At 36.0% G+C, this 13,419-nt stretch overlaps 2 protein-coding genes across 2 annotated transcripts; one reads left to right on the top strand and one right to left on the bottom strand.

Annotated features, from left to right (window-relative positions):
• Positions 1-1,980: 1,980 nt before the first annotated feature.
• LOC115712990 (uncharacterized) lies at positions 1,981-6,596 on the top strand. The gene is made up of 4 exons (XM_030641447.2): positions 1,981-2,138; positions 2,230-2,476; positions 2,646-2,698; positions 6,338-6,596. The coding sequence occupies exons 1-4, from the start codon at positions 2,103-2,105 to the stop codon at positions 6,509-6,511; spliced, it is 510 nt and encodes a 169-aa protein (XP_030497307.1). The 5' UTR covers positions 1,981-2,102; the 3' UTR covers positions 6,512-6,596.
• A 263-nt stretch (positions 6,597-6,859) lies between these two features.
• Positions 6,860-11,418, bottom strand: LOC115712989 (adenine DNA glycosylase). Its single transcript, XM_030641446.2, has 7 exons — positions 11,025-11,418; positions 10,889-10,948; positions 10,532-10,651; positions 10,366-10,463; positions 8,479-9,026; positions 7,484-7,590; positions 6,860-7,174 (listed from the first exon to the last, which is right to left on the bottom strand). Exons 1-7 carry the CDS (start codon positions 11,358-11,360, stop codon positions 7,079-7,081), a joined length of 1,365 nt encoding a protein of 454 aa, XP_030497306.2. The 5' UTR covers positions 11,361-11,418; the 3' UTR covers positions 6,860-7,078.
• Positions 11,419-13,419: the final 2,001 nt, after the last annotated feature.

Raw genomic sequence — 13,419 nt, 5'->3', positions numbered from 1 at the left:
AGAAAAATGAGACTTTTCTTCTGACACTTTCTGAATCAGAAAAACTGAGCCTTCTCTCTCCCTATCTTTAGCTACCACTTCTTCTTTCTTCTTCCTTTGAATTTCGAAATCCTTAGTGATTAGAGTAGTGCCCACACACATCAAGTGATACCTCAATCATAGTGAGGAAGATCGTGAAGAAAGATCATCAGCAAAGGAGTTTCAGCATCAAGGATTCAGAGAAAGAGATCCAGGTTCAGATATTGATAATGCTCTGCTACAGAAAGGAATCAAGGGCTAGATATCTGAACGGAAGGAGTCATTATATTCCGCTGCACCCAATGTAAGGTTTCTTAAACTTTATATGTGTTTAATTTCATCGTTTTAGAAAGTTCATATTTAGGATGTTAATAAACATACTTGTGAGTAGATCTAAGATCCTGGTAAAATAATTTCCAACAACTAGTTGCCCCCTATGTGGCTTGGGGAAGGAATCCTTTGAACATCTATTCCTTTCCTGCGATGTGGCATTTCATTTTTGGCGCTCCTCTCCTTGGGGTATCTTTCCAGTGTGTGATACTGGCATCCGTGTATGGGATTGGGTCAAGTTCATTTGGGATCTAAACAACAGAGGGGTCCGAGTTGATGATGTTTTCTTATATGCCTCGATTGTTGTGGATACTATTTGGAGAGCGCGCAATGAGAAGGTCCATAATAACTGTCCTCCTGACCTAAAAAAGTGTATTGATAATATTTGTATTTCTTATGCAGATTTTCATGATTCTTTACTTCCTAGTCCCACTCCAGTTTTAAAAGAAGCTTGGTCCCCTCCTCCTCCGGATTGGATTAAGCTGAATTGTGATGTCAAGGTGGGACTTAATAGTATGTGCATTGCTGTTGTTGTAAGGAATCATTTTGGCAGAGTGATAAGAGTTCAGACGGCTCGGGAAGATTTCTCGGATGTTCTCTGTGGAGAAGTTGCGGCCTGCTGCTTGGCTGTGTCGGTAGCCTTAGATATCGGATCCAAGTTTGTTATTGTGGAGAATGACTCGAGGGTGGTTATCAATGCTATCAATGGGAAGGACTCTCGTTGGGCCCTTGAAAACTATATCTCATTTTGTACTAAGTCTTCTCCCTCCTTTATTAGTTGTAATTTCTCTTATATAAGTAGAACATGTAATTTTGCCGCTCATAATGTGGCTAGATGGGCATTTGCTCATCAGGTGTTTGGGTCTATCCCGGTTTCGTCCTTACCAGACAATATATTTTGTAACGACCGAGAGGTCTAACTTATTTGATTCTATGATATAAACGCTTTTTCTCAAAAAAAAAAAAAAAAAAATAGCTCTTTTGTTTACAGTTCTCCTATAACTACTTTTTCCTAGAGTCCAGATACAGCTGCTTTTTCCCACAGCACAACTGTGTCAAACTAGTCCGTTATTTAATTTTTGAGATTCTTTTGTACTTACTCTTTTTTACTTTAGTATTTCTTAATAGAATTATTTCATTTAAATAAATAATTCTTCATTTTAAAAAAAATAAACAACTAATTTAAAAAATATTACCAAACAAACTCTACAATTTTTTAAAAATTTAAATTCTCTTATATTTTATTGTATTTTTTTTTTTTAACAGTTGTAATTTTTTTAATTAAAAAAAACTTTTACGTTTGGAAAGTCACAATGTAATTGGATTTGTGTGTAATTGGAGATAATTACACAATTTGGTGTGTTTGTCTTACCATGTAATTACACTGTAATTGTATAATTAGAAGTAATTGAGGAGTTCCAATTACACTCTCTAATTCTCCTGGCCCTCATGAGAATTAAATGTAATTACACTGTGTAATTACTAAAAACTTTCTATATTAAACATTAGTCACTAAAAAGTATTATTTTTCATGAAATACTTACTATTTTACCTAACAAGATAATAAAAATTCATATGTAATTACCACCTCATATCCAAATACACCTTACATTTTAAAATTCCAAACATATTAATTAACCTGTAATTGCACAAACACACCCTTAATATTTCACAATCGTCAAGTAAGAAGGTAGAAGTACCGAGTCATGGTCAGAATTTGACCTTAGAACCAACAGAACTTGTGTCTGTTTGCCATGGCGGAAGATGAAGCTCCCAGTCCTTCTCCTTCTGTAATATCTCTTTCCCTTTCACTATCTATCTCTCTTACGAATTGATTGAATTAATAAGAATCGGAGTATAATTCTGAAGTCAATGAAATAGTTTTTGGAGGTGAAATGCAATAGCTCGGGCAAGACGAGGCGGTTTGCACTAGGGACGGAGGCAGGTTTCGCAGTTTCAGTCATAAATAGGAAGCTGGGCATGGGAATGGAAGTTGGACTCCCTCTTGCTTTATACATTGAAGCCACAAGAGAAGGTCATGAACCCATTACTTTTGGACCCAATTCCACTCTAGTCAACTTTGGTGACTCCTGGATCTTACACACCGTTACTGATCTTGATTCTTCTGGTAATTCATTACCACTTTTGGATCTTTGTTTTCTTTTCATCATCGGGAATTTGTAATTATTTTCAAATTTAGTTCTTGATAGATTTTTCATCTGGGTTTTGGTGAATTATTTTCCTTTTTGAGTCGGATTTGATATTTATATATAACTCTGATTTGTTTTGAATTTAAGGCATTGGACATGTGGAAAATGTTGTGCGGTCAGAGAGGAGTCCAGTCTCTAAAGTAAGCTTTCTATTCAGTCACTACTTTTCTCTTAGACGTGTGCAGAGGATCATAGTTTGAAATCATAGCATTCAAAGGCATAGAAACGAAGTGGTATAGACTATAGAAATAAAAACTTATTAGTGCTCTCATAACTTGTATATACACTACCATTGTGGCTACGTCAAAACTTTGAAAATGCTAAGAAGATCCTTCAAGTCTCACTGATGTGTAAAATAGTCATGTAGGAGAGCCTTTCGGAATATCCTTACCTTGGTGCATACTTGAATTCATTCCTCAATGGTTAGTCATGTTATTTTCTTGGATTGGAAGTTGGTATGAACATAATTTGTTCATAATGATTTAGTCAAGTTTAAGACATTCGCTCGATTAAGTAATTCCAAGTATGCGATAATTCTTGATTAACCTTGTTTTACGGTGTATCCCTTTCCACAGACAATTTCCATAACCAATAAATGATTAAAGCTTTGTTACGCTTTACAATATTGCCTATTCCCAGTCCTTGAAACTCAGTTGGACTACTTTCTTCTAACCTACCAAACGATCACCTTCTTCTCAATCACAACCCTTCCATAAGAATATTCTCGTCTCCGTCTCCTTTGCAACTTGCTTTGGTACTTGGAAATAGAGACGAATATGTTAGTAAAGCTGATCAAAGTAATTGAATCAAAGTCAAGCTCCCTCCTTAAGACAAAAAACCTTTCTTCCATTCCATCCCTCTAGCCTTTCCAAAAGTCATGTTACAACACTATAAAACCAGTAAGTAGAATATAATGAATGAACCTGCTAAACTTTTATCTATCTTGCTGAAAGATCAGAAAATCCCCAAGCATCTGAGAGGTTGAATCTCTCTAAGATTGATGTAGATAACCAAATCTCTAGGTAACTCACTGATTCTCTACGTCCTCCTACATCAGCCCCAAGAAGTTATGTAGTAACTACCTAGAACATAATGTCCTCATTTCCTAATCTGTGTGATACAAGTCTAATTACTCCCTTTAAGTTAATCCCTAACAAAACACTTTTACTCAAATTGATCAACACTCCTAACACCAAGCAAAAAATATCATGTAGCTTGGCTAGATTGGATAGGTTTGTAACGTCATGTTTCCTACAAAATAAAGTGTCATCTGCAAATTGCAAATGTGATGCAACCTTCTCTTCTTTCCGAATAACCAAAGTGCAAAAGACACCTCTATCCTTTGCTTCCACTAACCTTCCTAAATCACCAGACTGAACCCCTTGAACTTCTTTCCTGGTTTTCCTAAGGGATCATATTGTCTCAATCCTCTAAACCCTTTGAACCTCTTTCCGGGTTTTCCATTAATCATAAGAATATGTAACTGAGATTAAGAAACCTGTTCCCATTTCATTCTAAGCCCTTTCTTCTCTAGCACAGACCACTCTGCCTTATCATAAACCTTTTAAAAGTTTATTTTCTGCACTGCCCCTTCCTTCCAAGCATCCTGTATTCTTCTACAACTTCATATGCTAAAGTAAAGTGGCACCCATAATCTGACACATAGCTCTAAAACTCCTTGGGGCTTTAAGATTGTTTCTACAAACACTAACTTCAATCTTTCCGAAAGGACTTTAGAAATAATTTTGTAAATGCTCTTAATCAAGCATATGAGGACAAACATTGCTAACTTTGCTAAGTGAAATAGACATGCATTGGTTTTATTGATAGAAAATTTTATGATCATGCCATTGCTATAGAATTCCACAATAGCGTTCACAGTATCCTTTTCAAGCTCCTTCTTTCTAATTATGTTTGAACAACTCATGTGAAAATCCCATCACAGTCCAACATCTTCCTCAAGAGAATTATTCTTGCAAAGTATCTAAAACAGGAGCCCAATTTACCCTATCGAAACCTTCAAAACCACCTTTTTTTCATGCATATCGCTTAGTAAAGATATAATTTATGGAATGATAGACTCCTCCCCTTCCTTAGCCAACAAAAATTTGGACTTCTGTACCCTTCCTTTAAAAGGAATATCTCTTGTAACCATGGTGGGACTACTAAATCAGAATGTGTGGGAGCAAGTTAAATTTTGGACAGCTACTTGGGTTTTTAGAACTAAACATTTTGAGGACCTATCCTTTTTAGATTTGTGTAGAGAATGGAAAACAATTGTATAGGGGCAGTAGGTGGTTGTATTTAGTTCTTTTCCCCTTACGAGGCAAAGTTGGGGAGTACCCTTGCCTTAGAAATTCTGTTCTGTTATTAATTGTAACCATGGTTTTCCTCCACCACAAGGGAGGCTTTTAATATTTATCGGGAAACATCCTGTCTAAACAATAGGATCTCTTCTCTTTTTCAAAAAAAAAAAGAATATCTCTTGTAACTCCATCTTTTTAGTTTCTCTTTCTTCTTTTAAGCTCAAAGACCATTTCTCGATATATCCCGAGTTATCAATAGACTGAATTCTTCCTAGTAGCTTTTATTCCAAATTATTAAAGGACTGACCGACCCACCACGCTCTTTAACCTGGTCATGAATCTGTTTCCTTCCCTTTTATTTGATTAAAAGTAATGCACTGATGATTTTATGTACTAAAATTACTTTGTCACTGTTGTTGAATCCTTATTGATAAATACAATGTGTTTTGCTCTGCACCCAACCACCTTACTCACTATCATTTGTTTAATAGAGCCCGGGAAAACCCAAAACAACTCAAATTCCTCCAGCAATTAATTCCTCCAGCAATTATGGTTTATGTTGCTGGAGGAATTTGAGATGTTTTGGGTTTTCCCGGGCTCTATTAAACAAATGATAATGAGTAAGGTGGTTGGGTGCAGACGCAAAACAAAGCTTTGGAGGACTGCGATCTTGACAACATGTTGGGCTATTTGGATAGAAAGAAACACAAGAATATTTGAAGGATCTGAAAGTTCTGAAACAAATATCTGGAATAAAATTAAATTCTGGACAGCTATTTGGGTTTCAAAACCAAACATTTTGAGGAGTTATCATTTTGAGATTTGAGTAGAGAATTGAAATCATTGATGTAGAGGTTGGAAATTTTATGTTTTATTTCATTTACTGAGTTTTTTGTTGGTTATTGTGTGCTTTAGTGTTATTATTCGCTAAAATATTGTGACCACAGTTTTCTTCCGCCACAAATGAGAGCCCTCAATATAAAACGGGGAGTGGCCAGTCTAAGACAATGGCTGTTTTCTCTTTTTTTTCAAGAAAAAAAAAGATAAATACAATGTGCCATAACCTTGGAATAGGTATATTTAAGGAAGAAAGCAAAACAACATTAACTCATCATTAACTCTGTTCTACTTTTTGTGTGTACTCAAATATAACAATGCCTTGACATGACCCAGGCCACAGTTTAATCTGTTGATCAAATTGTCATTGTGATGCGGTAATGAGTTGGATATAAACCACATGTGTTCCCTCATTAGAAAATTATAGCAATTGTAAGGGGTGTTCACGAGAAACTCAAACTTAAGAATTTGTAGAAACAAACCACATACTTGATTGTGTTAAGATACCCAAGTTGGATGTTTCTAGTGCTGTATATTTTAGAGGAAGTTAGCATTCTGGTGATTTTTATCTATTAATATTTACAGTATCAACAAATCTTTTTGGCATAACATATATTTTATTTCAACTTTGTGCAGGTTCGTGATCGCTCACGTCTTGTAAAAGTGACAAACACAAAACCAGCAATCAGTCTTCTGTACTTTGGAAAAATAGTCTTTGCTTTCACTCTGCTATTTCTTATTGGTGCAATGTTCACGTTGGCACTGGAGTATCTTCCTGTGTTTATATCATTTGTTAATTCCTCCGTCTAAATTATAAGTTCCTTCTTTTGATAAAGTGTGTAGCCATCCCTTCTTTACTTTGGCAGAAAAAATGAAAATGAAGGTTGTTTGGATATGTTTTGCATTGGCTGCTATTTATAGAATATGCTATATTGTCAGTTAACCTTGAAAATGGATTTTTATGTTTAATAAGAACCTTCATTCCAAGCTCATGCATTTCCAACTCCAACCCGGAATAATAAAGCAGAACCTACACTATAATATCTTTAAAAATGTGTCATTTTATTCCTGAGTCCTTAGTATGTTGGAAAATACAGAGTATCCAATAAAATTTTGTTTTACAAGACTAACAACAGGGCAGTTTGGTTGTTCGCAGCGTTAGACTTGGGAAGAGCATTGGTCCACCCCATGGAAACGGTTTCATATTAATTACTTTTCTGTTCTCAAAATAAATTACAATAATTTGCATTGGCCCAGATAAAATAAAGCTACAAATAAACTCAGTAACTTGTCGAAAAAGACTAAAATTATATGTATCCAAAGATTTGGATTTCTCACTTACCTCTGTTTAGTCTACTTTTACTACATTCTAAAGTTCTAATTCCTTTGGATACTTCTTTTGATTCTTTTTCCAGAGGGGGCTGGATTAGTGGCAAACTTTTGCTTCTTAAATTTCTGAACCATTGTGTAAACCTGCATTCATGTGACAATTCGAAGCATATTCAGACCCAAGTAAGCTGCATGTATTAATTAACTGTTGTATTTTACTAAAAAGCCCACAGAACAGAAAATAGACTTGAAAGCAGGATAAGATCAAAGCAAGGTTACTAATCCATGCAATGGCCAACAGCCCAAAATTTCATGATGTCAGTCAACAAGAGCTAATTCCCAAAACTAAAACGATGCCATGGTTCCATCTTATTCATATTCACTTCTCTTATTAAATATTTGTTTCTTCAATTTGACCTTTAACCTTTTCTTCTGATGTTGTTTTCACATTACCTTTCTTACACTAGATGTCAGTCCCATGTTTGTTATGCCATTTTTGTCCACAGATTTCCAATGCAGAGCTTCTCTCTCCTGCTTCCGAAGCACATCCTTCATCCCACCTTCATCCCAAAATAATATAACATCAAAACATACAAGAAGTCATCCAGTATAGAAACATAATGGGGAGATATGAGTATGACATTATATTTCATTGGTTGTTTTCATGTGCTTGTCTCACAAAGCTGCCTTTGGCAATGGAATTGTGTACAAGATCAAGTGAGATGGTTAAATTCCCAAACATATTGCCGCAGACAATAGAAGTTACTTCAATTAAACAATATGGAAGCTCCTAACTTGATTGGGTTGTTGCATTGTTCTCGTGATATAAGGGTTTATATCCCGAAGCCCCAGATATTCTTTTCATGTAAATCTGCATTTAAAAGGTTGAACTTGCCAATCTCTGATGATGAGAGGGATTGGAGAAAAGTTCTGTGCAAAAGTAAGGTTTTGGGTGGCTCCTTGTTGTGGGAAGGTTAAAGTAAGGTTAAATAATTATAAATATATATCTGATGCCTAAAGTGCATATCATTGAATACTGGAAAGCCAAAATACAATGTCACACTGGTATCAAATAAATAACCTGGGATTATCAGATATGATCTGATAGACTTGCCTTGTAAGTTATCCAGTCAACACAATGCATGAAAGAACAGAATTTCCTATCTAAGTCAAATTAGACCGTTTTAATAACTCATCAAATTGCTAGAGAATTTTGTCATTTTAAATTTATCATAAATAAAAGAGATAAACTGTTAACACACAGAACTCAAACACATGCAGGACATTCTATTTGGAACATCAAAGATATTTGTAATTTACATATAGCTATACAAGCATACTTTAATAATGATGTATTTGTCTTTCAAAAGATGCATACAAGACAGAAAAAAGAAGATAGAGATTGTGGAAAATCTGAAAATGTGATGGTAAAGAGCACATATACAAACCTTTAAGATGTATCACCAACAATTCTGCATATATTTTGAGGCGAATGTGTGAGAAAATATGGACAAATTCTCCAACATGTTCCCTGAGAACAACTTTACAGCTCTTTCTGATGTCAAGTCCAAAATTGTTTCTTAAATATTGATTAATCATTTTTCTCCTAGTCACCAAGTTTGCTTCTCCCTCCAGCAGGACAGATGGGAACTCCCAGAGACCAGCAAGCAAACCTTCATCAGGCCTCTTTACAAGAATGAATTCACTGTCTGATAGGTGTATGTCCGAGTCCGACATATCCTCATCTTGCACAATCTCCAGAACACATACAGCTGAAAAATCATGTCTCTGTTTGATCTTTATCCCCTTCATAGGATAATCTGTAACATGCAATGAACTATCACTTCTGGAGTTTGAAAGTGCACGACAATGATCTGAGACAGGACATGAAGAACAGCTTGGATTTGTTGGAGTGCATACAGTTGCACCAAGTTCCATTAGACCCTGATTGAAGTCTCCAGGCTCGAAAGGATCAACTAGTTGAGCAGCTAGTTCCCTAATAACCCATACCACCGCCACATACATTGACACAAAAATAATGAATTATATATGCCCATCATAACATATATTGTATATGTATGTTAATACAAAATATAAAATAAGAGGTTACGGACTATCAAAAGTCCACATGAAAATTTAGTACTAATATTTCTTACAATAAACAACATTTAACAGCGAGAACTCCAAACCATATGGAGTCAATATCTATACCAAAGACAGTCTTTGTTTCTTGTCCACAGGAGGCAAACATTTCTACCACGTGAAGTTTGCAGAATTTCATTAAGGAAGTTCATTTAGAAAATTGGCTTCTATAGAAATCTCAACGACAGAATCAAAATTGATTGCCTTAGAGTCGACTTCCCTTAATACAGCAATTTTTTTTTTTTCAAACGTCTAACACTGACCTACGATAAAGATCAAAGGATTTCGAAATCAAATGTGTCGGATCCATTATCTTGTAAATCAACTATTCAATGATTTATTTCAACAAAGATATTAATTATCCGTCATCCCTTCATTTATAAGGTCAGGGAAGGGATATCGTCTATGGTCAAGGTCTTCATCTGTCCGCTTTCATTGGGCTAGCTAAACACAAAATGATCCCACAGAACATGCTGACCTCTTCTATAGTGAAGATCTGAACACAAAAATGATCCTAAGAACCTGATGACTTTTCATGGAGTCCCCCCATATTGGTGTGTACTTTGAAGACATTCAATAGAACCGTGAAATTATCTATTTCTACATTGTTCTTTCTCAACCAAAATTTGGCTTCTTGTTTTTTACAAGATTGGGGTACAATGGGCCTAATTAAGTCTTATCATTGGCAAGACATCTTACTATCAATTGGATATTTTGGACTGAGGTGGAGAAGGAGACATAAACTCTGGAATACTGCTACAAGGTACTTGCTGGGGCACTGACTGAAAACTAATAAATAGGATTTTTCAGGGTGTAGAATTATGATTGTTTACAAATTTGAGGGGAATAAATTAGTAATTAATGGGTAGCATTTTGGACCTTTAAACCAAGGATTTACATGATTTTGTCTTCTTTCCCCAAACTAATCTATTTATGATTGTACCGTATCAATTTCTAATATATTTTTTTTCTCCTTTGTAAAACAATTGTTCGTTTCTTTTTTAAAAAAGTACTTTCCCTGATAAATCAGGATTATAACAAAGAAGATACCTTAAACTAGTTCTTCCAGTAAAGAAAGCAAAATATTACAAGTTATAATAATCAAAGAGACCAAATAAAAAAAGCAGATGAAAAATGTCATTGCAGCGCAGATAATAATAAGACCATGATAAGCATCAAAATGTAAAACTCACCAAAATCTCTTGACAGTGAGAGAGTCTTTGGGGTTAGCAGAAATAGCCTTTAGCCTAGCGATGACTCTAACTACATTGCCGTCGACAACTGGAACAACCTGATATTGTTTTAATTGAACAATGCACTTTCCTTGTTGCTTAAAGAAAACTCATTGAAGCTACTCACCTCTTTAAATGCTATTGAAGCAATTGCTCCAGCCGTATACTCTCCAATTCCCCGTACTTTTCGCAGTGAAGTTACTGTTTTTGGAAACACACCTCCTTCTTCAACAATCATCTTTGCTCCCTAAAAACAAAGTCATGTCAAAAGGTTAAATGGGTTTCTTTAAGAGTTTCTAAATCGTTAGTTTTCAAATCATATGAATTTATAGGAATAAAAAGGTTAAGGTTTTCTTACTCCTTGAACATAAGTATCATATACATGTTTTAGACATTAAAATAAAGAACAAACAAACAAACACATTTCTATGGGACTTGGTTTATAGTGTAACATCAAAAACAGATACTTTAAACAAATTAATACCTCTAGAAGAAAGCGTGCTCGTCTGTAGTAGCCGAGACCTGCCCACATCTCGTTAACCTCCTGTACAAAATAAACAATAGTTGATAGTTGAGATGAATAGTTAAAAGGTTTGTACAGTGGTTGGTGTGTACTAGACCTCAATCGAAGCCTGAGAAAGGTGGTGTAATGTGGGCCATTTGAGGATCCAGCGATTGAAATAGTCAATGACGGTTTGAACCCTGGTCTGTTGTAGCATAACTTCAGAGACCCAAACTCTGTAAGCTCTCTTCTCAATGTCATCCTCAGCCAATCGCCATGGAAGGTCTCTGCGATTCAGGCCGTACCACCCCAGAAGAGACACTCTCATCTCTTCTATTTGGGTTTTGGTAAACAAATCCTCCATATCTACCAGCGACTCTTTGGCTGCTCCTCGCACCCGCCCTACCATTTCTGTATTTGCTCCAAACCTCTCTAACCATTCATTCAAAATCATATACTTCGCTCCAATATTTTCAATTTGGTTTTTTTTCTTTTTTTTTAGAAATTACACAAATTATAGGGAAATTTGAAGGGTTCACTTCTTTATAATGTATCTTTTTTTTAAGAAAAAAAAAAAATAATTTAGTTATAGACTTTTACAAATGTTGAAATTGAGAAGGGAAATTTGATTTTATATACTTAAAAAATTAAAAAAATTTATTATTAAATCAAAAATCTAAACCCTAAAAAAACTATGCTTTTTTTTTTCAAAACCCCACAAATACCCCCCTCACAATTCTCTCACTCTGCATCATCTCTCTCTCTCTATCTCACATCCCAACCGCCCACCCTCACCACCACCTCCGACCTCCATCCTCCGACCTCCGACCCTCACCGCCACCTCCGACCACTCGCACCAACACCCCGACCCAGCCCCACTCTCTCGGACCGCCCAAAAGTCACACCCTGAAAGCCCACTCTCTCTTCCTCTCTCTGAAATCGCAGAAAAAAAAAATTTGCTCCCAGGTCCGATGGTCGGACCATGGGGTCCGACCAATCGGACCCATCAGACCCATGTTCCGACCATCGGACTTGGGTCTCTCTTCCTCTCTCTGAAAACGCAAAAAAAAAAAAAAATTCCTCCCAGGTCCGATGGTCCGACCATCGGACCTGGGAGCAATTTTTTTTTCTGCGATTTCAGAGAGAGGAAGAGAGAGTGGGCTTTCGGGGTGCGACTTTTGGGCGGTCCGAGAGAGTGGGGCTGGGTCGGGGTGTTGGTGCGGGTGGTCGGAGGTGGCGGTGAGGGTCGGAGGTCGGAGGATGGAGGTCGGAGGTGGTGGTGAGGGTGGGCGGTTGGGATGTGAGAGAGAGAGAGAGAGAGAGAGAGAGAGAGAGAGAGAGAGAGAGAGAGAGAGAGAGAGAGAGAGAGAGAGAGAGAGAGAGAGATGATGCAGAGAGAGAGAATTGTGAGGGGGTATTTTTGGGGTTTTGAAAAAAAAGGTATAGTTTTTTTAGGGTTTAGGTTTTTGGTTTAATAATAAATTTTTTTTAATTTTTTAAGTATATAAAATCAAAATTCCCATTGAGAAATACCTCTTCTCTTTTACAATTAACCAAAAATAACAGTATATTAAAATCAATTCAAATATACCTTGTTTTATGAGTAATGTACCCAAAATACCCTCATAAAAGTGAATCACCATTTAATCTCGTAAAGTTATTCAGCATACACCGAGAGTTCACCGATGCCATCGTTTTCCACAACGAGAGTGTTGGGTTTTATGCCCTAAATAAAACTCATTTCAATATAATCAGATTTACTTATTAATATAGATCAGAAATAACATTTAATGTTGCATGGTTCACATGATTTATTTCATGATTGTATGTACATAATGTATAAATTCATCTGAAACCCTTTTCACATACTTGATCCTGTTTATTGTGCTGTCAACACATTGGAAAGTAAACATGACTATGTGAATAAAGTTTCCTAGATTTATCAGACATAGGGTTTTACTGATATGATAATCTACAACAGAGTTTACTTGCATTTGGAGAAATGCTATGTTCTTTCCAGAACATTGGTTAAAGTGAAGCTCAGGTTGGATGCATGGAGTATGCATCGGAAGGGACCGATATTGAACTTTGACTTAGATTTATTAAACTTACCGTAATATCTATTCAAGTCAATATCGCCTAGTTGATCCTAGATCAAATGATCTTAATCCTAATATGATTAGGCTCAATCTCGAGAGGCTATTCGTGTTCTTTGATTTGTTAGTTAAGCCTACTTTTAGGTCAGGGTGATACGTACATTTTGGGAACACGGTAGTGCAATTGAGTGGGAGCGCTAGCATAAACATGGAATCTATAGCTTCTATCTGGCGAATAGTAAGCAAAGGATGATCTCCTTCGAGCTTGACCAAACGAACATAAATGGTGGAGTACTCATTTCACATAAGCTGAAATATCATTTATACGGGGTCAAGTGTTTTAAGGAATAAATACATTGTAGGGTGTAACGGTAATTTAATCCCTTTACAGTGTAGATCATTCATATAGAGGATCAT

The sequence above is a fragment of the Cannabis sativa genome, chromosome 4 (assembly GCF_029168945.1).
Source record: "Cannabis sativa cultivar Pink pepper isolate KNU-18-1 chromosome 4, ASM2916894v1, whole genome shotgun sequence".
Lineage (NCBI taxonomy): Eukaryota > Viridiplantae > Streptophyta > Magnoliopsida > Rosales > Cannabaceae > Cannabis > Cannabis sativa.
Note: the sequence above shows the minus strand (reverse complement) of the source record. Positions and strands in the feature narration are given on the sequence as shown.